The 25,004-nt window shown below is 47.4% G+C and overlaps 1 protein-coding gene across 2 annotated transcripts in view; it reads right to left on the reverse strand.

Annotated features, from left to right (window-relative positions):
- CTSO (cathepsin O) overlaps window positions 1-25,004 on the reverse strand; it is a 320,201-nt gene that overhangs the window by 156,946 nt on the left and 138,251 nt on the right. For both annotated transcript variants that reach the window (XM_069631324.1, XM_069631325.1), the window contains exon 5: window positions 3,407-3,528. In XM_069631324.1, the coding sequence (XP_069487425.1) occupies window positions 3,407-3,528 (122 nt within the window). The remainder of the gene's footprint in view (window positions 1-3,406; window positions 3,529-25,004) is intronic.

Raw genomic sequence — 25,004 nt, forward strand, 5'->3', positions numbered from 1 at the left:
AGTAGTCATCTACTGAAGGTGAGCTCATGGCCATATTTCCATTCAGGATTGTTAGAAAAGCGTCTCTAGTTCTGGCACAGCTGGAAACAAGGTAATTTTACTTTACTAAAAAGATGGAGATGCAGATTTGACAAGAACATGTGGTCAATAAACTGTCTGATGAGGCAAACCTCCTAGCAGGCGTAGACAGCAAATTGTAATGTCCACTGTAAACTTCAATCTGCAAAATACCACTGGCCCCCAAATAACAAACCTGAGAAGAATGTTACAAGTACACCAAACTCTCTCAACTACTAAAGGCGTGTTGGAGATATTTATAGGGCAACAACACATGCAGGGAGTTTGTCCCCTCCACCCCAATCAAAAGCGCCACACTGATTATCTGTTTATACTATTCAATCTAGCCCGGTCTGTGAACCATATTATACCACTTTTCGTTTCCACCCTTTAGCAATAGGTAAGCCAGGAATCAGGCCAGTGTGTAGAAATAATATATATTTATTTAAAAATAGGAAAGGTCAATATTGCCCAAAATTACAAGACATGCCACTTCACTCTGTGGCACAAAAAGAACGCTTCAATACAAACACAATGAATAAAATACTCTTTTGTGTTAACTAAAAATCACAAAACCTCTTGCACAACAACAAATACCATTTTTATTTCAGCTCTCGTGTAAAAAACAGGTCAAATAAACACTACAAATTCGTTTGGTTGCTCCCAGAATCCCCTAATGTAAAGAATTATACTGCACCTTGAAACATCACAGGATCAAACGCTTGGCAATATGCATGCAGGGCTTTTGATTAAACTTACATGCAACACTTTTCTGTTGGTAAAAAGAAATGTAACATACCCAGCACTCTTTATTTTGATCTCCTTGCGCACTTTGCAATGCCAGCAGTTTTCTAGCACAACAAACTTTTAAGGACAAAATATATGTTTAATATATGGAACCATTTTTCCTTCACCACAATGCAAAGAAAAATCTCTCTTCTATCACAAGTCTTTTTCTCACTCTCTGTAGACAGTGGGTTTTGAAATTAGTCACTTCATTCTGTTTAACTTGGCAAAACACTTTTCTGCCCCAGCACAAACCCAGATATTCAGTTTACCATTTGGAACCCCTCTGCTTTAAGGCAGGGTCCGGGAAATGGTGAACAGTAGGGAATTTTGTTTTTAAATGCACCCCCTCACCCCAGTTAGGGAATTTGGAGGTTGCTAAAAGGGATATAAGTGGTCCCACACTTACTTTACATGACTATACTGTTATTCACACTGGGAGAGATGTTCTAGATTTCGAACTTCCAAAAAATCAGCCTGCGTCATTCGAATATATGGGAATTAATTAAATTATTACTTGGTAAGAAAAGGCTAGGGATCTACTTCCGTATGCCACCCACTGCATAAGGGGAAGGTATTAATTCAAACAAATCCCCAAAATACTTGGTTCTGTTGGATAGGATTACTTACATTGAACAACTCTGGGTCTTGTGCTCAGGAAAATACATCAAACCTCCTGGATCATGTCCTGGTAAAGGACAGTGTCCTGGCCAGACTCCAACGTTTATCCCTCTATTTTCCTCTCCTGGTTCAGGATACCCAGCCTCTGTCTCTTTTCCTGGTTTGCTCTTGCTCCTTCAGTCTTCCAAGCCAGGTTGGTTCTCCACCAATTTTTCAGCAGTTCCCACTCAGATCATTTCAGCCAGCTCTCCCCCATTTTGTGTCTCCTTTTAAACCCCCTAATCACACCTCAAAATATTCAGATTGGACATGTATAATCAAGGCATCGCCTCATCTCTCTGATTGGTCCTGTGGTTATTAGTTTCCATTTCTGGGAAATATAACTCCACCCATTTGCAATTACCTTTCTGAACAATTTTAAAGTTGAAGTTAAATCTACAACGCGACATGTTTTTTTGCAATTTACAGATAAACATCAGAAACAATATATTTCTGAATTGGTCTGATCATGCCGGCTGCACTGCAATGTGTCCCATCTCGGCACATGGTTGCAGGCGTAAATGGCAGATTCTTCCATTTCTTCAAACAACATAACAATCATCACCAAATTTATTAGGCTACTATCTTCCCGACATTCCACTCCGTAACTTTTTCTGGGACGCTATAATCGCATTTTAGCTTGTGGCTCTTATCGGGAAGGACGAATTTTGAGGCGAGTTGTAACATCAGATGGGTCTTTCCATAAGCTTTGGGGAAATATTGGAATCATTATCATTTTTGTGAAAATCATCAATTTTGCACCTATGGTAATCTCAAGTCATATGCATAATTTTAACTTCAATTACATTTCTTTTCTCCACTTAGCATAAAAGACCTTTACCATGAGACCCATCTAAGTCCAAGCTCAATTCCTAGGAACAGCAAAATATGTGATGTTTTTATAGCCTGCATTCTTATACAGTTAATCTGCTTTGCATCTCACAGTATAGGGAATAAATGTTTCTCTTTGTGCTGCTTGTGCCAGTATTTTCTCATAGGTTAAAAAGTCACCACCTTCATTAAAGTGGGCCCTCAAATTACTTTTGGCAGTGGAGTTTCTTATTAAAAGGTCCATTGCTTCCAAGCTGCAGAATGCTCATATTTCTATGTTAGCTCTAGAGAGCTAGAGCAAAGCTGCATTTTCAGGGATCAGGGTCTGTCATTCACACACACGGCCCATTTAATTGAATTCTTCATTTTTCTGAAACCAACATTCAGTTACTTGAAAGTTCAGAATTGCATGCTGGCCTTGTCTCTGCCAACAGTGTTTTTCATATGTCTAGACCATTTGGACTTAACGTTCATTTGGGTCTTGGGGTTGAATGTACCCCACAATACACAACACAATACACAACACAAATGAGCACATCTGGCCATGAGCTCTCCTCCTTATTGAGTCAAATTCTTCAAAGTGGTTGGATTGGTAGTGCATGCATCTTTAACATGTGGTTGGCATACTGATTAGCTATAGATCACTGGACACAGCCCACACACCTCTCTGAAAAAGATTCAAAGACCTTCATGTTCACAAGCTTGAATCTGGAGATCGAACTTTTGGGAATAGATGCTGTATAGATTTGACTGAATCCAATCACAGGCTTTGCTTTTCAGACCAGGAACTTGTTGGCAGTAATTAAAAGATGTAGGATTGGTTTAAGATATCCAGTCTTTTGAGGATTATACAACAGATTCCCAAATAACTGTATTACTCATAATTACTTTGAGAAGACTTCTAACTCCCCTCACATCACACTCTATTTGTAAAAAGTAATTGCTAAGTAAGTTTATGTTTAAAACATTCCACTAGAAGGCAGTGCCATGCATTCAATATTCTGAGGGTCCAAACAAAATATCAGTTTCACACATTAAGAAACAAAATGTAAAATCAGTAATTGCGGTTTACCTGAAATTATAGGCTTCAAACCCCTTGACAGATACTCCAAAGTCTGTTGGTGCAAAATAATGGCACATTCCAGTCATTGCTTTATAATTATATTCTGAGTTTCTCACCAATTTCACTTTTGTCTGTGATGGAAAGAAAAAATACAATTGTACATTTGTTGCTTTATGGACTCATCAAAAGATTTTTTGAGGAAATCCTTAATATTCCGTAGATTCCCAAAACCAAAAGACATTCTATGGCTTCATACACGAGCATGCAAGACTTTGATATAAAACCTTTGAAATGTACAGAATTCTTTTTTTTTAATGAAGCACAGTGACATGTACCATTAACAGTTGTCAATGCAAGAATATCATTCCCCCACAGAATCGCACAACATCAAGGATAACATCACAAACAGCATTTGGTCACAGTCCATGAATCTTGGGAAAATGATTACCCAGCAATTGTGCCCCTTGCTGAAAGCTCATACAGATTTAATAGTCCCCACTCAGTACTAAACACAGACCATTGGGCTACAACCATGCACTGTATAACTGGCTGCATCCTCACAGGCACTGTAACCTATACTGAGTGTAGGGCATGGAGTGCAGACAGGCCCCAGACACAGTACCACCATAAACATTATCATCAGGAAATGCCACATTCCATGTCATGAATACATGGCCACCTGTGCATGGCCTATGCACAAGCATTCGATTCAGCATGAATTACTCGAGAAACAGATAGTTGTGCATGGAATGTGGCCATGCATCACGCACAGTATTCATCCAGAGTTTCTCCAGGGCAGGAACTACATTTGGGACATGGTCTAAAATGTTCAAAAGTCCCAGAGTATGCACTGAACATGAAACACTGCCATACACAGAGTACTGTGTCTAAGGCACACCCTGTGACCATGTCCTAGACACAGCATTTCCACCCACTGAGTATGACCTATGTACATGTCTTGTATGATTTGCAAACACAAAGCACAATCCCACTACCCTGGTTTCCTTGCACTTTAGGTTCTGACTGCAAAGTATCTTATTTTCACTACATATAAAATTAGACCTAACGTGGCAAAGAATGTTGCTAGGGCTATAGTCATCATAGAAGTATTTTAGTAATTCTTCATGATGAAAGAGAAGAGTAATAAACGAATTGTTAATGCTATGATACAGCCAATGCCATGGTCCATGTTCTTAGGATGGCTGATGCAAAGTGACTCTCTATACAAGAACGGAAGGCACGATAAAGACCGACACCTTCATCACAAGATATTCCAGTTGGAGAAGAATTGGTGTGTTTGGATGAGGTGATCAAAAACAATGGAACAATACAGCCTTATTTTTGGGGGGAATACGAGAAAAACCTTTGGAGAATGGAATTGATCTTTCACAAAATAAAAGGCCAAAAATAGACAGGATTCTCATATTCATGCCACATAATTATATAATGGAAAGAATAATTAATTCTATCCAAGACATAATGTGTCTTGTGATTGCTCAGGCTGTGAGGTAAGTGGATATGTTTACAAGTGTTTACTGATCTATGCTTATGTTTATTGAGTTTATATAGCGCTTTAATCCAAAGCGCTTTACAGTAAAACAACAAGGTACAATAACGGATGGAGTATATTTACAAACGTGAAACAAACCAGTGATGTAGTATGTAGAACAATTTACTTAAAGGGGTGGAAGAGAGGGGGCTAGGGGAGGGGAGAGGAGGTAGGTAAGGAAGGTTTTAATGTCTTGTTTGAGGTCAGCAGGAATAGAGGAAGGGGGAAGGAGGGATGGGAAGGGAAGGGGGGCCCTGGTGACCTCCGACGCCTCCTGGTGGTTTCAATGTCAGATGTGAGGTCAGCAGGGGGACGGGGAACGGGGGACCAGGGGTATGGTGGGAGAGACGTAGGGAAGGAGAGTCAGGGGGGAGTGGAGAAGAAGGGCTTTCAGAGAGGAGCGGAAGGAAGAGTAGGAAGGGGAGGAGCGGATAGAGAAAGCTAGGGAGTTCCAGTGAAGGAGGGCTAAGAGTTGAAAGGAGCGGAAGCGTGAGGAGGCACAAGGGGCTGAGGGAACAGTGAGTAGGTAGAGGTCAGCTGAGCTGAGAAGGTGGGAATGAGGGTAAAATGAGAGGAGGGAAGAGAGATAAGGGGGGCGAGATCGTGGAGAGATTTGTAGACAAGACAGAGGAATTAAAATTTTAGTTGAGAGAGGAAGGGAAGCCAGCCGAGTTGAGAGAGTGAGGTAGAAATAGAATCCCGACGGCCAAGAAGACATAGGGTATGGAGAGAGGAGTGGTAGATGGATTTTAGGGGAGTCAGGTGAGAGGCAGGGAGTCCAAAGAGGAGAGAGGAGCAGTAGAAGAGGCAGGAGAAAATAAGGGAGGAGATTAAGAGTTAAGAAGCGTGGAAGGTGAGAGAAGAGCAGATCTTGCAGATGTTGAAGAGGTGGTGCCGACAGGCACGAGAGGTTAGAGAGATGTGATTGGAGAAGGAGAGGGAGGAGTCGATGTGGAGGCCAAGATTGTGGGCATGGGTGGTGATGGGGAGATTAGAAGGGGGGAAAGTGGATAAATTAAGGGGGGGGAGGGGGAAGGAGTGTTAGGAGGGAAGAGAAGCACTTCAGCGTTGAGGGAAAGAAAGTGGGATGACTTATAGGGATGATCTGTAAGCCCATATAGGTCTGTAATGATTACCTACATCTTTGAAGGCCATTGAGATACTCTTTCTCAATAGATGCTAGAGAAGACACACACATCTCTGGAATGCTATTGGATAAAGCCACCAGAAAAGAGGTCTGCCCTAATGTTTATTTTTCTATCTTATATTTGAGGGGGTGGGGGGAATTGGCTGATCACAGTTTCACCAAATGGTCCCACAACGATGTCTGTGGGTGGACGGGTCTCGACCAACTAGAAATTACATACTCATTTGTCAGGTCTTGAGCGACTTTTTGAAAAAGCATTCAGTCTTCAATGGAGGAAAGTGAAAGTGACAGGAGACTCCACACTTGAGGGCCAATAGCTGAGAGAGAATGGCAGCTAATGTGTACTCTAGTACCTTTTGTAACACAAAGAGAACCAAAACATTTCAACCTGTGAAAAAGAGCAAAATGGGTCAATTCCGGACAGAAAAACAGTGGCCCTTGTAAACGTGTATGTTCAATTATACAAATTATACAAAGATCCAGTGAAGGCTTTTCCACAAGAAATTGAGATAGTTGTTAGGTTTTAGATCATTCAGTAGCATTGAAGACATAGTATGATGAGTATGAACGCATGTCTATAAGAAGTCAGTCATTTTGACAGATTGGAGCTGCTGGCATAAATAATATTGCAACAACCAATGAAAAAGCTAAAGGACAGCTAGGGAAATAACTAGTGAGGAGTCTAAGATAGAAATACCCAGGCTTCACTGTAGCATTCACTTGTGGTTCCACGGTCAAGTTCCGTTTAATTCAGATCTATGGTCCTTTTAACAAGACGTCTGTGAAGAGCAATCACCTAACTTCTAGAATCATAGATGGGGGCCAAAGCCAACCACACATTTGTTAAACAGGTTTACCTTACGCTGTGTGCACATATCCAGGCAAGGATTGTGATCATACAGGCTGTGAAATGATAATTTCTCCTTCGGCGGTCCACACAGACACTACAATCAGTTGGGTATGTCTGTGTGATTGTGTAATAGGAGGCTGTTCGGAGATGGTTGTCACTTCTACAGTGGATTTTGTTCTTATATTTTCTAACTCAACTATTCTTGACATGTCTCGCTTATGTATTTCTGTTTGTTTGTCTTTGTCTGCGCCATCACACCTTAGGGTCTATTGTGTGCATTATAAATGTAAAGTAAAGTAATATATGATTTGTGTAATCACCAGGCAAATGTATTCAGTATAAAATGGCCAAAATCACAAAGCTGCAGTGAGCCCTACCTTGGGCTGGTTAGAATGCTAAAGTTAAACATATCCAAGTTACTAGAGTGGTGTACTCAGCTAGGACAAATGTGTACCAATAAAGTACAGCCTATTAGATTGTGCCAATTATGCCACTCGTCTCAGAGAATTCCAAAACGTTCAAGGCTGAAGTATTGCCTTGATGGATATCTGCAGACACATTTCAGCACATAAACCTTTTTTCAATAAATTGTTATTTGGTCATTACCACTTCCTCGACGGGATTGGACATAAATAGGAGATTGTAAATTGGTTTATACTTGGTGTGAATAGTTGTATCAAGCTACTTTCTAACATCAGATTACAAATGCCTTCTTAAATTAACTATCCCCATATCCATAGATAGGGAATAAATAGTTTACTCAATAGAGTTTGTTCAACTAGTATCAGAAATGCATGGAGAACAAACATCAAGATCAGAATCAGGGACTTCTAAGTTAATACATGCCTTTAAAGTCTCAAAGACAGTAAGCTAAATAAATTGAAGCAAGGAAAGCAATGTGGCACTGGTGTTGGGAGTGTGCACTATTGTATTTAATTTTAACAAAAAATAAAATCACTGGAAAAGGTAGTGTTTTTACATGTCAGATTGAGATTTTGTTAAGTAGCAATCATTGAAGACATTCAGAGGAAGATTAAATAATTATAGGGTGCTCATTTTGAAAAGTCTCGAATGGAGAGTCCCTAAAGCCTCTGCCATGAATAATGTTAGCAGTACCAAATTTGTATACGCCAGGCGGAGGGTACTGAAATTGTGATTGTGTATCTTAAGCAACTATCTAATTTGCATTCCTCCTAATTAAATGAAGTAAATCTAGGGCTTGTTCAGAGAAACTTGGATGTATTTGTTGGAGGTTGGCTATGATCTCATAAAAAAAAACTAGATCCATTAACTCAACTCAGTAGCATGAGTGAAAAAATATCAGGGGAAGTGGCTATTTTGTCTCCTGATGAAGGGGATTTTTTTTTGGGTGAAGTGATATTTCTTCCTGGCAAACCATTACCCATTTGAAAAGTTGACATTGGACTTCAGTGATATCAGTATGCCACATCTTCTACCTTGTGCTGGATCCCTTTGCGGTTCGATCATGATCCAATCTCCAAAATAGAGGACATCAAAGAAGTTTGACAGTCAAACAGAATATATATATAGGTGGTTAGGATGTCCTTTTGATGTATTTAAAATCAATAGATATGGTTTAAAAATGAATTCATGACCATGCTGAATGGTATGTAAATTATTAGATAAAAATGGTTTTTGCATTTTCTTTTTAGACCTTCAAACTTGTGTCATTTTATGGAGTTAACTTCCCCACTCTTCTTGCAATGTTTAAACAAGCCAACTAGGATGAAGGTCACATATTTAAATAAGTTATATATCGAGGGACAAAAGAGATGGACTGGGAATCTAAGGGACCAGGGGAAGCTACCTTTACTTTAGTTAGTTATTTGTAACCCACCGACACACCCACAGGCTTCAGGGTGCACATAAAAGAACAAGACCGACAAAAAATAGAGATGCTTAAGGGGCAACAGCTGGAAAAAAGAAGACCTAATCTACTACTCTATTAAAGAGGAGTGTCTTAATTGCTTTCCCAAAGGGAGCCAGATGAGGAATGGATTAAGAGAGAGAGGGAGCTCGTTCCAGGAATGTGGGGCAAGGAAATAAAAACTGATTTCTGCCATATTTCCTCAGTTTGTACCACGGCACAACAAGAAAACGGTGTTAATTGGACCATAGCACCCGTCTGATTGGGGCAGCCTTCAGACGCTCAGAGAACTGTGCACCATTCCATGGAGGCATTTATAGGTCATGGTGCAGGCTTTGTGAAATATTCAATGTTTTACTGGAAGCCAGTGTAAGTTATGTAAAATGGTGTTGTTTCTTAAGGCCCTGACCACCCCATTCTGGATGACCTGCATCTTATTAATGTTGGAGTCAGAGGTACCATACAGCAAGTTGTTACATAAACCAAGCTTAGCATAGATTAGGGCTGAAGCAATAACAGCTCTATTCTCTGTGGGGAGGTAGGGGTGTATTTTCCTAAGCAGGTTGTTTAAGTAGGCGCAGGGTGAGCAAAGATGAGATACATGCTCATCGAAAGAAAGCTTGGAGTCAAAGTACACTCCCACAGTTTTCAAACGGGAGGATACTTTAATAGAACACCAGGCAATTGAGAAGTGACTATAGCATGAGTCAAGTGTTTTATCCTGGGGGCAGAACCCATGATCAATAGCCCTGTTTCGCCATCATTGAGAGCTAGAGTTCAAAGCCATCCAAGTTTGGATAGTGGCATAGATGTGCACACTGCACAGTTTCAAAATAACCTGGGTGTGGTCTGTGTAGTTTGTATAGCAGACCTCCATGCTATCAAGCAGATTGAACAATGGCCTGGTATATATATTAAACAACCTGGGGAGAAGGACGAGGCCAGAGGAACAACACAGGTTAGTTGGATCGGAGGTGCCTGAAAATCCTCCATTGCCATCCTGGCCCTGCAGGGTCCCAGAAAGGATGGTATCACTCTGCAGCAGGTTTGGAACATATGCCAATTCCCACCAGTCTCCTAATAAGCAGAGAATGGTCCACTAAATCAAATGCAGTTGACAGTTCAAGAAGCATCAATAATGCCATGTGACGGCAATCGATAATGCCTCCGATGTTTGCTTTGAAATCGAGCAGCATCGTCTCGTACAATATCCGACTTGAAAGCCAGATTGCAGAGCCCACTCCAGATTGTGAGCTTGGAAAAAAAAAATGCTTTTGCGTGTATGCTACTTTGGCCAGAATTTTTTGCAAGAAGGACGCGATTGGAAGTTCCCTACAATCGCGGGATCAAGATTGTCCTTTTTTTAGAAGAAGTTTGATCCAGACACTTAACGGAAGAAGGAACTAAGGACTTGGCAAAGGAGGCATTTATGATTTTAGTAATCCAGGTAATCAGTACCTGTGAGTCCTTGATCACAGAGGAGGAACACGTCCCTCAGACAAAAGTTGGGTTTCATGCCCCTTATAATTAAAAGAACTTCATCCTCGGACACTGGGTGGAACACAAATAGCAACTGATCTTCCAGGAGTGGCAGAACTATAGGCGCCAAGGAATCCACAGGTTGGTAGGAAGAGAGATTGTGGGATGCTTGATGAGATGCAATGCACTGTTGATGGACAGATATTTTTCTAACAAACTCGTCCTGAATGGACTGGCACCAAGCATCAGTCTTCTCAATCTCTGACCTCTTGTTCTTTCCTTCGAGTTCAAAGAGAATCGTAAAGAGCTCATGTGAGCTAGACTTGGCTTCCAGGATTCTAGTGTTATAGTTTGTTCATTTGGCAGATAGAACAGCCTGCTTATAGGCAGCCACAGACTTCTTATAACCAAGAAGGTAATCTGCACACAGATTATTCCACCAAAGTCATTACTTCGGCCTTTTCGCTTTTCCGAGTGTAATCATATCATTATTAAACCAAGTGGTTTTTTTGTGGTATCCCTTGAATGTTTTTAGTCCTGAGAGGGGCAATAGTATCAATAGCTTCAGAGATGGTATGCTGGTATTGAGTAACCAAGTCCTCCACTAGTATAGATGGGGGCAAATGAAGTGAAAAAGGAGCAACAACGGTTGCTAACGATTGAAGAGGAATTTCTTACAGTTTCTTGTCTTTTTTATTCCTTGTAATGGCTGCTTCACCCTGACAGGGATAGCTGGCAGGGTAAGATCAAAGAAAACAAGATGGTGATCTGACCAAGGGCACAGTGTCACTGCAATAGAAGTAAGTTCCATATTATGGGACAGCACCCAGTGAACTGTATTGCCTTCTTTGTGTGTAGAAGAGTCTACTTCTTGCCTAATACCAATAGCCTCAAGAGCACCAATAAGGGAGGCTACATCAGCATCTTCATCATTCCTTGCTGTGATGAATCCTAGTATGTTGTCGGTGCTTCTGAAAGAGGCGAGATAGGTGAGCCACTGCCCCCCTGGGGGTGGTACTCATCAGGTGGACCTCATGGCAAGAGAAACCCCCTCTGGGAACAGTGACTACCATATTGGGAGAATGCAGTATCCCTAGAACACACCCACTTATCCTACACCTCCTACCTCTCCACCTCTTCCCTCCTATGCTATGTATTTCTGTAGTAAAACAGAAGTAGAAAGTACTGAGATGAGGAAGATCTCTAGTGAGAAACAACACCGTAACTCAATATTTTTTTGTAAATTTTTATTGAGATCATACCAGACAATCAAACTTGCTGCACAATGGTGCAAAACAACAATGTGAAATGCATCTACAAATGACATTTTCAAAAATGTCCCAACAAAACTAAGAAGAACAGACAAAGACAGAAGGAAAAAGAAAACAGGCAGCAAGAAAGAAGAGAACCCCCCCCCTTCCCACCACCCGTTTGGATCCCCCCCTCTCACCGACCCCGGGGTCTAGTGTCTAAGAGTCTCGAGGGTAAAACGAGTGCTGCCATGCAATGGCGATAGCTGAATAAGGAGCTGGACCACTAGCGTCAGGGTACTCAGAATGCCACCCTCAGGGGGCTCAGGGAGCTCAGCTGATGTCCCTGAGGAACTCCAAGAACGGGAGCCATTGCATATCTATTGCATATCCATATGCAAATGTATTCCCATGACCAACGCTGTAAGGCTCTCCATATCATACATTTCTTTGGCCTTGCGCAGCCAGTTGGATTGTGTGGGGGGGAACTTGCTTTCCATTTAATTGTGACGCACACCTGTGCGGCTAGGCGCAGATTCCTTGCCATGTGAGGGAGGTCCTGTAGTGGTCATCTATGTGTTCCACCCCAAAACAGAACCAGGAGAGGGGTAAGAGGTCTTTGTATACCCCCTATTAGACAGATCCACTGCAGGACCTCTTTCCAGAACGTTTGCATGTAGAGGCAATCCCACCACTGGTGCCAGTACGTGGATACTTGGGAACAGCCCTTCCAACAGTGTGGAGAACCATTGGGGAATATCTTAGCAAAGCGCTGGGGTGTAAGGTGCCACTGAACAAGGAGTCTGCAATTATGCATCTTATATTGCATTGCTATGGAGGACTTCCACACCGCCCTAAATATGGCCTCCCAACCCTTTTGGTTGCCGACCCAGCCTAACGCAGTATCCCACTTCGCCTTGGTGCCAGGCAGGGGCAGGTGGCCCTTTACCAGGAGAGCCCTGTAGATTTTAGTTATAAGACCCCTTGTGCCGTTATGGGAATCCAGAACAGATTTAAACACATGAGCGGACGTTACAGCTGACTCTTCCATTTCGTATCGATGAGGACACCCTTGAGCTGAAGGTAAGGGAGAGGATTGATTGCTAGTCCCTGTTGAGCTGCCTCCAAGTATATTTTAGACCCTGTCCCTCCACATTTAGCCCGCTCTAACCAATCCTTGCTCATACTGCGGCTGGGATCAATTATTGCGTCTCTAATGGGAGGGGCCCAGATGCAGCTGAGCGGCGAGGGCGATGTGGCAACACCAGCCATGCCCGGGTTGCCAGCTCTCCATATTGCCCACAGGATCCTCAGCACGGGATGTTCATGAATCCTATGCAGCATGGACCGATATGGAACACACAGCCATCCACTCAGGGTGACGGGGCGAACAGGACGTTTTCGAAGCAAACCCACTGCTTGTACAGCGTTACTCGGATATGGTCTACTAGGACCCGAAGCTAGGATACTTTATAGTATTCCCCAAGGTCAGGATAAGCTAGGCTCCCCTTGTTCTTTCGGGAGGATAAGCATGTTGTACGCAATTCGGTTCCCATAGGAAGGCCAGGAGCGTCCTTTTGGCTGTCGCTAGGAAAGCGTCTGGTAGCAAGAAAGGGAGTGATTGAAAGAGAAACAAGAGGCACAGAAGCACATTCATTTTTATGGAAGTAAAGCTACCCGCCCATGAAAGATTTAGCTTACTCCAGCGCCATATGTCTGCCTAGAGTGGGGTATAAATAGCGAGATATAAGGCATCCAGCTGTTTGGTAATTGTCATCCCAACATAACGAATACTACTCTGGGTTGTTTTAAGGCCCCATTTCGCCGGTTCTCTGGCAGAGCCGGGGGGACGTCTTCCAGGGGAAGGGCGAAGGTCTTATCTAGGTTAATGCAGAACCCGGAGCGGGCGCCGTACAACTCAATCCGCTCTAGCAGTGCAGGAATGGATTCTTCCGGGTGCGTGACATAAACCAAGATGTCATTTGCGAATAGAGCTAACTTATATTCTTTAAGGCCCCTAATGAGTCCCTTTATTCTGCTGTTATTTCTAATACTTTGGGCTAAAGGCTCCATAGTTGGGATGAAGACGAATCGCGGGAGGGGGCAGCCCTGCCTCGTACCTACGGTCAAAGCAAATTGGGAAGACGCCACCCCGTTAACCACGACCCTAGCATGGGTATTCCTATAAAGGGCTAGTGCACCCCACACCCATTCCGTGCCTAGGCCCACCTGTTGCAGCACCTGCTCCATGTACTGCCATTTGACGCGGTCGAAGGCCTTCTCGGCATCGACTGAAATGAAGATGGGATTGACATCAGCGGGGCTCGTGAACGCCATTAAATCCAGCGTCTTACGGATATTGTTCGCCCCCTTCCTCTCTTTGACGTATCCTGCCTGATCACTATGAATAAACTGGGGGAGAACCAGGTTAAGTCTGCTAGCTAGGATGCTTGCGTAGACGATCGGTCCCGGCAGGCCGAGGCTTGGATGCAGGTAGGAAAGAATGCATGTCCGGACCCGCGCCAACAACGGCAATGATTGATGTTTAGTTACTGGCATAATGGCATAGTTACGGTATGTTTGGTCTTATCTGCTTTGCCACACCATTGCAGATGCTCAGCTGGGCAGTATAATAACTTTATAGCATAGTTGTTCGCATTGCGCTCCCAGAAGTTTCTAAGGAGTTCTACTATGGGCTACACTATCAGGTTGGGGTGGATGGTGCGGCGTGGAGGGGAGCGGGGGGGTTTAGAGTTAAAAGGTTAGAAAGTCATGCGGGAGGCAGCTGTGTGGTTGATTATAAAGGGTGTTCTGAGATGGGTGATGATTACACGTGTGCATGGTGAATGATGGGTTGTATGCGGGAGGTTCCCCAATTAATTTAATGACATGGAATGTGTGGGGGTTTAACAACCCGACAAAGGCCAGGAAAATTCTGCCCTATGTCGACCATATGCTCTGGGTAGGGTCCATCGCACATTTGCACGCAGATTGGGCTCCTTGAGATTTCATACCAATTACTCCTCTCTATCTCTGGGTTTCCTCATTCTTTGGGGTTTCAGGTGTTTAGGAGCAGGGTGCATCCAATGGGCCAATATGTTATTGTCTGGGGCACTCTGGCCGGCTGCCAGGTTATATTGGTTAATATGTATGGTCCAAACATAAATTAACCTGTGTTTTACCAACACCAAGCACTGGATATGGCAGACAAGGCGCAAATAATTTGGGGAATTTTAATACCATCCTTGGTAATCAGAGGGATAGAACATAGAGTGCCCATTGGGTGCGGACCAGAGGGGCTCAGACACTTTATTTATTGAATGCGAATTTCCCCCTGGCTGATGTGTGGCACGAGCTGCACCCGGACTCTAGAGAATGACATGCATTACTTACCGTAAAAGCATTTCTGATGATTGTATCTGCTTAGATTCACATGCTGTGCATATGGTCCCGACATCCAGTGGTAACCGCGGAGTAATGCATCTTGTCTTTCGGGGACCGAAAGGGGACGTTGGCATAGGCGTGTCTGAAACACTATCCCTATCGTGACGTGTGTGGTACCCAAAATCCCTCATGCGCCGAGGTCCCTCCGATGGTATTTATTCTGCCATGAGGGAGCCCCAGGCTATAGTGAGTGAGTACATGAAGAGAGAAAGTAGTAAGAAGTCTATGTTCCTTCCACCCCGAGCGGGGAGGCAGGGAGGGCGCATGTGAATCTAAGCAGATACAATCATCAGAAATGCTTTTACGGTAAGTAATGTATGTCTTCTGATGCTTGTTAATCTGCTTAGAATCACATGCTGTGCATAGGCAAGCGAGCAGTACCCGGAGTTGGAGGTGGGTTGTGAGAAGGAACAGTAGAAAAAAGATGTCTTAGTACTGTCCCATCTGAGAATCAGACCTAGAATGAGTGTCTAGGCAATAGTGTTTTGTAAAGGTGTGTACAGAACTCCAGGTTGCCGCTTTGCAAATGGACTCTAGGGGAACATTTGCAATGAATGCTATGGATGCCCCAGTGCCTCGAGTAGAATGTGCTCTAGGCTTGAAGGGCAGTTCTCTCTTTACAAGAGTGTAACATAGTGTGATGCATTTGACAATCCACCTTGATATTGCTGATTTAGAGACAGGGTCCCCTTCTCTACCAGCTGCCACTGAAACAAAGAAGAACAAGTTACTTTCTTACCTGGTAACGTTCTTTCGAAGGGATGGTCCGACGACGTATTCCATATCTATGACATGTAATCACCACAGCTGTGCTGCTTCGGAAACTTTTTCGGCGCCTGCGTCCTGCCTCGATGACGTCGATGCGCCGCCGTCGAGGACCTCCTCCGACGTACGACGTCATCCGATGTGATAAGTAGGACGCACGACGCCAGTAGCCTCAGTTGTAGTTTTTTCCCCCAGAACGTGTGACATTAGTCAACTGCCAGTCCGACACAAAGCCTTGCGGAACGTAAGCTGCAATCGCAACAGAAATTCTGCAGCGGGGAAGGCAGGGTGGGAGCGATATGGAATACGTCGTCGGACCATCCCTTCGAAAGAACGTTACCAGGTAAGAAAGTAACTTGTTCTTCGAGGGGATTGGGTCCTCCGACGTATTCCATATCTATGACAGACTCCCAAAGCAGTACCAAATCAAGGAGGAGGGAAAGAATTTAGAAACAACATTTAGAATAGCCAATCAAATAGCAGAGCAAAGGACCGCCTTGCCAAAGGCCAGATCCTGCCCTCTGATGGAATCGAGGGAATAATGCCGTACAAATGTATGCACTGAAGCCCAGGTGGCAGCATCACAGATGTTGCGAATAGGAACACCCCTCTGCAGGGCAGTAGATGCAGCCACGCCCCTGGTAGAATGGGCCCGCAAGCCAGCCGGTGGGTCCTTACCCGCCAAGCGGTAACACTCCGAGATGGCCAAAATAATCCAGCGTGACAAAGTCTGTTTCGTCACAGCTTGCCCCAAGCGCTTACCAGCGTAACCAATAAAGAGTTGATCGTCCACTCTGACCCGGGACATGCGAGAAACATAAAAGCTCAAAGCTCTCCTAGGATCAAGCCTATGGAGCCTCTCCTCTTCCTTACCAGGATGCGGAGGAGGATAGAAAGCCGGAAGAACAATCTTCTGGGCCAAATGAAATTCCGTCACTACCTTTGGAAGAAAAGAAGGACGAACTCGAAGGACAACCCTGTCCTTGTGAAATACAGTGAAGGGTGGCTTAACAGAAAGTGCCTGTAACTCACTCACTCTGCGAGCGGAAGTAACCGCAACTAGAAACGCAGTTTTCAAAGTCAACAGCCTCAAAGGGCAAGAATGTAAAGGCTCAAACGGAGCACCCATAAGAAACCTAAGAACAAGGTTTAAATCCCAACCGGGCACCAGGAAAGGCGACGGAGGGAACACATTAGTGAGCCCTTTCAGAAACTGTGAAATTAAAGGGATTTTAAAGTAAGAACATTCTTCAGATGAGCGCTTAAAGATGGACAGCGCCGCCAGGTAACCTTTAATGGTACCCACTTGCAAGCCCCTGTGGGCCAAAGAAAGCAAAAAGGACAGAACCATGGGGATGTCACATGCAAAAGGATCCACATTCTGAACTCTGCACCAGTCGCAGAACTTACGCCAACGGCAACGGTACAGAGACTTAGTTGCGGGCCTTCGGGCCGAAAGCAACACCTCCATCACGTCTTCAGGGAGGTCCCAATCCTTATACCTCAACCTTTCAGAAGCCAAGCGTGAAGGTTGAGGGATCCGACCTCTGGATGGAGAACCTGACCCCCCTCCCGTGAGAGCAGATCGTCTCGGTAGGGAAGACGACGTGGAGGGCAGATGGACAAGTCGAGAAGGTCCGGGTACCACGTCCTCCGAGCCCACGCCGGAGCAATGAGGATCATCCGGGAACCGAACTTCCGCAACCTCCGCAGCACTTGCGGGATGACGGGGACTGGAGGAAACGCGTACAGCAGCGGGAATGACCACTCCACCACAAACGCGTCGCCTAAGGCTCCTTTCGGAGGAAATTCCCGCGAGCAAAACCTCTCGCACTTCCGGTTGACACTGGAGGCGAAGAGATCCACTTGAGGGGTCCCCCAAAGGGCGAAGATCTCCAGGAGAATCTCCTGAGCCAACTCCCACTCGTGAGAGATCGCGCTCTGCCTGCTCAGAGCGTCCGCCGTCACGTTTTCGTCTCCGGCCAGATGAACTGCCGAGATCGAAACTTCCTGCCGGATGGCCCAGAACTCGAGCTGCATCGCCTCCCTGCACAGAGGAAGTGACCCTGCCCCCCCCTTTTTGTTGAGGTAGTGCATGGCCACAGTGTTGTCCGTCATGATCAGGACAGCCTTTCCTCGCACAGTCGGCAGAAAAGCCTTCAGGGCTAGCCTGACGGCCCTCAGCTCCAACAGATTGATATGGAGTCTGGACTCCGACGGAGACCAACGACCGCTGACTGTCAGCCCGTTGGCATGAGCTCCCCATCCCGTAAGGGATGCATCCGTCACGATCGTCACCTCCGGCCAGGGTAGCCAAAACGGAGCCCCCTTCATCAAGTTGCCTTCGACAGCCCACCACAGAAGGTCCCGGGCGACCGAGGGCGGCACCTGAACCGGGTCCGACATCCTGCCGGAGGACTGCGACCATTGCGTCTTGAGTGCCCACTGCAAAGATCTCATCCGCAGGCGAGCCTCTGGCACCAGAAGAATGCAGGATGCCATGAGGCCGAGCAACCTCAAGAACTTGAACGCCGGGAGCGTCTGGGCATGCTGAAACTTGAGCACCATCTGCTGAATGTGAAGAGCCCTCACCTGGGGAGGAAAACACTGCCCCAGGGAAGTGTCGAGCACTGCTCCGATGTACTGGAGCCTCTGTGTTGGCGTCAAATGGGACTTCTTTAAATTGAGGGAGAAGCCCAGCCTGTGAAGGGAGTGGCAGGCGACGGACAGATGATCCAGGACTTGCTCGGGAGAGCGCCCCCTGATCAACCAATCGTCCAGGTAGGGGTAGACGTGAATCCCCCCTTGCCTGAGATGCGCTGCCACCACCACCATGAGCTCGGTGAAAACCCTCGGGGCGGAGGTCAAACCGAACGGCAGGACCCGAAACTGAAAGTGCGAGTCGCCAACCGCGAACCTCAGGTACTTCTTGTGCTTGGGATGGATCGGCACATGGAAGTAAGCATCCTTGAGGTCGAGTGACACCAACCAGTCCTGAAGCTGAAGGGCCTGGAGGACTTGAGAGAGAGTAACCATCTTGAACTTGTCCTTCCTGAGGAGTTTGTTCAAACCGCGCAAGTCCATGATGGGTCTCAATCCCCCGTCTTTCTTCGAAATCAAAAAATAAGGGGAATACCATCCCTTGTTCCTCTCCGCTACAGGCACCAGTTCTATGGCGCCTTTCTCAAGCAGGGCTTGAATTTCCTGCGCAAGGAGCGGATCCGGACACTTCAAAGAGAGGTTCCCCGGTGGATTGTCGCGAGGCCTGTGCCGAAAGGGAAGACAGTAGCCGTGGGTTATGATCTCCAGAACCCACACATCTGAAGTAATGGCACGCCACTCTACAAGATGCTGCGCCAGCCTTCCCCCAACCGGCGAACCATGGTACATGGCCTCATGACTGAGTAGGAGCGGCTGCGGCGTTACCTGAGGGCAAAGAGGCAACTGCCCGAGCGGCCCTGGCACCACGGGTACCTTGTCGTCCACCTCTGGTACCCCTGCGTTGGCCCCTTTGACTGCCAGCTCCTCTCGCTCTACCAAAGGACGAGTAATAGCGAAAGGAGCCACCCCTCCACTGCTGTCCCCTAGGACGAAAAAGCGGAGGTTGGCGAACTGCAGCGCCCAACGACTTCGCTGCAGCTTTTGAGGTCTGCAACCTCTCAAGGCTCTCGTCAGCCTTGCTGCCAAAAAGATGTTCACCATCAAAGGGCATGTTGAGGAGCCGGGACTGCACATCAGGAGCAAACCCCGACTTCCGCAACCACGCAAACCTGCGTATCACGGTGCTCGCCGCCATGGACCTACTGACGCATTCAGCTAAGTCCAAACCCGACTGAACGGACTCACACATGGCATCCTTACCATCCTGGACCATAGCAAGGAAACCATCCCGTTCGACCCCTTCGGGAATATGTTCAGCCGCTAACGCAACACAGTTCCACAGAGTGTGCGTGAAACGCGACAAGGCACAAACGGAGTTGGCCGCCTGAAGCGCCATACCACCAGAAGAAAACACCTTCTTCGCCCAGCCATCAAAACGTTTGTCGTCCCTATCAGGAGGGATGGTAGGGTACGACGCCTGCTTTGCCGGGGCCGTGGCCGCCTGCACCACCAAACTTTCCGGAGTGGGGTGCCTGGTCAAGTAGCAGGGGTCGCCACTGGCTGGACGGTATTTTCGCGACAAGGATCTGCCCACTGCCGGGAGACTCTCCGGAGCAGTCCAAGCCGCCGCCACCCTACGCTGTAAAGCCATATGGAACGGCAGTACCGGGTCAGTTGGGGGACCAACATCAAGGATGTCCGTCAGATCATCCTGCACAAACTCCCCTGGGGGAGCAGACCATCCCAGATACTCAGACACCCTAGCCATAAGGCGCCGGTATGAGGAATCGGCATGGGAGCCAGGCTCAGGCCGACCAAATTCCACCTCCGGAGAGGTGTCCAGTCCACTGGCATCATGCAGCGACTGCCTCAAATCGTCAAATTGACTATGGCCCGAGACAATGTCATCCGGCACCTGACTAGGAACCAGGCCATCCGAATCCTCATCCGCCTCTGAAATATAATCCAAGTGGTGGAAAGGCACCCGAGAGTGCCTGCTCTTAACCATAGCCTTCCTAGGGGGAACACCCGAGACACGGGGCACCTCCGACACGAAAGGCGTCGATGGCGTCGAGCGAATCGGCGCCGACGTCGAGAAAACCGGCAACGGCGCCGAGAGGATCGGCGTCGACGTCGAGGAAATCGGCGTCGACGTCAGATGCAGCGCCTCCAGTATCGGCGGCGTCGACACAGCCCTCGAAGCCGGAGCTCCGAGCGTGTCCCTCGACGACCTGACCGTCGACGGCTTCGACGACTTCCTCGGAGCCGGAGCCTCGAGAAAGCCTGTCGACGCCCTCGACGCCTCAGACGTCGATGTCTTCCTCGAAGACATCACAGGTGCACACGGTCTCGATCGCGTCGAGGACCGGGACCTGGAACGGGTACGGCGAGAACGAGCCCCCTTGTCCGAACGGGACCTCTCCCGTGACTCGCGCCGACCACTCTTGCGAGCGGTGGCTCTCGACCTCTCACGGCCGACCCCACTCGGGGGCGCGGACGGTTGAGTACCCTGCGACTCAAGAATCGCCAACATCTTCTTCCCGAAGGAAGCCCATTCCTCCGGCGTCGCACGGCTGGTGGGGTATCCGACGTGCCGGGCAGAGTCCTCTGAAGAGGACCTGGAAGGCGACCGGTGTCGGCGCTTCCGAGAATGCCTCGAAGAGGCTGAGGAGTGGCGAGACCGACTCCTAGAAGAAGACCGACGAGACTTCCGACGATGACGCGGAGAGTCACCCCTCGAATCATCCGTCGAAAGCCCCGCCGACTTCGACTTCCGGGGCTTGGACACCCGACCTACCGACAATTTCTTCTTACGTTCGCGTAAGGCCTTGGACGTGAGCGACAGGCAGTCGACACAGTCATCCGTGTCGTGGGCCTCCCCGAGGCACCAGAGGCAGGCATCGTGCGAGTCAGTCACCGACATCTTGGACCCACACTCCCCGCACTTCTTGAAGCCCGGACGCGGGGTTGAAGACGAAGTGGAAGACATCGTCGAAGGAATATCACAAACGAACAGGTTCGAAGAACCGGAAAGAACAGAACTCCAATGAGTCGAGGCTAGAACCGAGAAACACGAAGCAACACGTTTGCGGAAAAAACGGAACTGAGGCTACTGGCGTCGTGCGTCCTACTTATCACATCGGATGACGTCGTACGTCGGAGGAGGTCCTCGACGGCGGCGCATCGACGTCATCGAGGCAGGACGCAGACGCCGAAAAAGTTTCCGAAGCAGCACAGCTGTGGTGATTACATGTCATAGATATGGAATACGTCGGAGGACCCAATCCCCTCGAATTGTTTATTTTTCCTCAGTGGTTTAGTTCTATCCATGTAGAACATGACTGCCCTGCGCACATCTAGTGTGTGAAGGCTTCTTTCGGCCATGTTAGTAGGTCTCTGGAAGAACGTGGGTAGTTCGATTGACTGGTTCACATGGAACTTCAAAATAAATTTCGGCGCAAATCTGGGATGTGTGCGCAGAACTACCTTATCTTTGTGGACTGTTACAAAGAGGTCCAAAACCGAGAGGGCCTGTAGTTCGCTAACTCTTCTGATTGAAGTGATAGCTACTAGAAAGGCTGTCTTGTAAGGCAGGTCTTTCAGACTAGCTTTATGCATAGGGTCAAAAAGGGGTCCCATGAGCCTAGTTAAAACCACATTTACATCCCACCCAGGGGCTGGGTGAGTGATGGGGGGATACATTCTTTAACCCCTTCCATAAAGGCTTTAATCACAGGTATTTTCCACCACGACACCTTGTGCTGTGACGTGGTGTAGGCTGACAACCCTGCTAGGTGAACCTTTAAGGAATTGAAGACTAACCCAGAGTCCAACAGATGGGTTAGATATAACACAATGTGTGAAGGCGAGCAATCGGTGGTATTGACGCCTTTGGAACTGCACCAGATGAGAAAACGTTTCCATTTGCTGGCATAGCAATAACGTGCGTTAGGCTTTCTTGCCTCCCTCAGTATGTCCATGCATCTTTGAGGGAGTTGCTGATGTCCAAACTCTATGACCTCAGGAGCCAGGCTGCTAAGTTCAGAGTTTGTGGGCATGGGTGCAGAGTCTCCCCCCTGTCCTGAGACAACATGTTGTATGGGCAGGGCAGTTTGACTGGTGGGGAGAGGGACATTTCCATCAGGTGCGCGAACCAAGGTTGGCGGGCCCACATGGGAGCCACCAGAATCATGGTGACTGGTTCCTCGTGCATCTTGTGTACTATCTTGTTCAGAAGGGGGGTGGGGGGGAGCGTAGACAAATTTCCCCGACCAAGTTATCCAGAGACCGCTCCCCTTGGATCGGTTCTGGGGGTACCTGGAAGCGTAATCTTGGCATTGGGCATTCTCCTGAGTAGCGAACAGGTCGATCTTTGGAAACCCCCATTCTGCGAAGACGTTGGATACAATGTCTTCGTGCAGTCTCCATTCGTACTCTTCCGGCAGAGGAAAATCTCTGCCGAGTACGTCTGCCAGAAGATTGAGTTCCGCTGGAACATGTTGGGATATCAGGAACATCTTGTGTTTGAGAGCCCATATACAGATGTTTTGGGACAGCTTGGATAGCCCTGGAGAGTGAGTGCCCCCCTGTTTGCTCAGGTAATACATTGCTGTTGTGCTGTTGGTTAGGACCAGCACTGTCTTCCCTTGCAGTTGCTCCTGAAAGGCTTTCAATGTTTTGAACACTGCTAGTAGCTCCAGTAGGTTTATATGGTTGGAGGGGACCACACTCCGTGCGCTGTCTGTTGAAGCAGATGAGCCCCCCACCCCGTGAGAGTGGCTTCCACTGCAGGGGTGGTGAAGGTTTTCCCCTTCAAGAGGTTCTCCCTAGACCACCACTGCAGAGAGAGAATGAGGGCTGGCGAGACAACTAACAGATCTTCCCTTTGTCCGCTGGCCTGACACCACTGGCTGTTGAGCCACTCTTGCATGGGACGCATGCGCAGCCGCGCATGGGGAACCAAGTATATGCATGACGCCATCATCCCCAGCAAACGCATAGCTTTGCTTACCGTCACCTCTCGACTGGCTACATACTGAGGAACCTTAGAGAGCATGTTCTGAACCCTCTCACTGGAAGGGAAGACTAGACAGTCTTCCATACGAATTGGAGCCCCCAGGAACTGTTTTACTTGGCTGTGGACTAAGCTGGATTTCTTTTCGTTGATAGAAAATCCCAGGCTGAACAGCAGGTCTACTGTTTTTTGGGTGTTCGAAAAACAAACGTCGAACGAGTCCCCCTTGATGAGCCAATCGTCAAGGTAAGGGTAAACTGGAACTGAAAGTCTGCGCAGGTGTGCCGCTGCCATTACCAGGACCTTGGTAAACACCCTTGGCGCCGAGGCTATGCCGAAGGGTAGTACCTTGAACTAGTAGTGTTTGTCCTGAATCACAAACCTTAGGAATTTTCTGTGCGCTGGCAGCATTGAAATATGAAAGTATGCATCTTTCAAATCCAATGTTGTCATGAAGTCCCCCTGTTTTAGCAATGGGATCACCTCTTGCAGTGTTACAATGCAAAACTTCTGGGGCTTTATGAACTTGTTCGCTGGGCGCAGGTCTAGAACAGGACGCATGGTGAGATCCTTTTTGGGTACAAGTAAGTACACTGAATAGATACCCTCGTTTGCCTGAAGAATAGGGACGGCTTCTATGGCGTCCTTTCCCAGCAGCGCTTCCACCTCTTGGAGCAGGATCTGCAGATGTTCCGGTGAAAGGCGTTGATGTTTCGGCGGTCTGAACTGTGGAGGTCGGGCAAATTCCACGCAGTAACCGTGGGTGACCGTCTTTAAAACCCACTGGTCTGAAGTTATCCCCTCCCATGCCTTGAGGAAAGATGTTAATCGCCCCCGACCGGGGAGACATGGGAGGGGACCTGGACTTGGTGGTCATTTCTGACCCGAAGTTGACGCTCCTCTGGAATTGGAGCCTCTGCCTCTATTCTTTCTGCGCTTCTGACCCCTCTGGGGATAGTAAGTGAGGCTTGCAGCCGGTTGACTTGAGTTGAAGTTACCCGTGCCGAAATTGTTTTGAGCGGCGTGGGCTTGTCCTCGAAAGGACCGCCGAGAATTACTGCCCCTCTGTGAAGAGGGTTTCTGGGAATTTTGGTGCAGCGACTTAATAGACTCGTGCTCCTTCTTGGCTGTCTCCAACGCATCGTCTACCGCCTTCCCGAAGAGGTTAGCCTCTTCGATGGGTTTGTTGATAATGGATGCCTGGGTCTCAGGCCTGAAGCCTGACGTGCGCAGCCACGCGTGCCTCTTTAGGAGAGTACCCTGTGCGAGAGACCTGCCTGCTGTCTCTGCGGTGTCCAGGGTATTCTTTACCACATTCTGATTGGCAAGTTTGCCCTCAGAGACAATGGCGAGAAGCTTGGCTCTGGTTGGTTCCGGAACCTCTTGAAGGCCTTCCAGGAGTAGGTTCCATTGGGCGTCGACTTAGCTTGCTAGTAACGTCGTGTTATTGGCAATCCGGACGGTATAGGCCGCCGACGACGTAACCCTTTTGCCTAAGGCATACAACCTTTTGGGTGACTCTCCCGTGGCAAGGGGAACCCCTTCTCTCTTGCAAGTGTTGGTCACCCCCAGCGCGTCTGGGATTGCGTGTCCTTTGATATAAAGCGGGTCGGTGGAGGA

This window comes from Ambystoma mexicanum, chromosome 6q (genome assembly GCF_040938575.1).
Source record: "Ambystoma mexicanum isolate Mex_15411 chromosome 6q, UKY_AmexF1_1, whole genome shotgun sequence".
NCBI lineage: Eukaryota > Metazoa > Chordata > Amphibia > Caudata > Ambystomatidae > Ambystoma > Ambystoma mexicanum.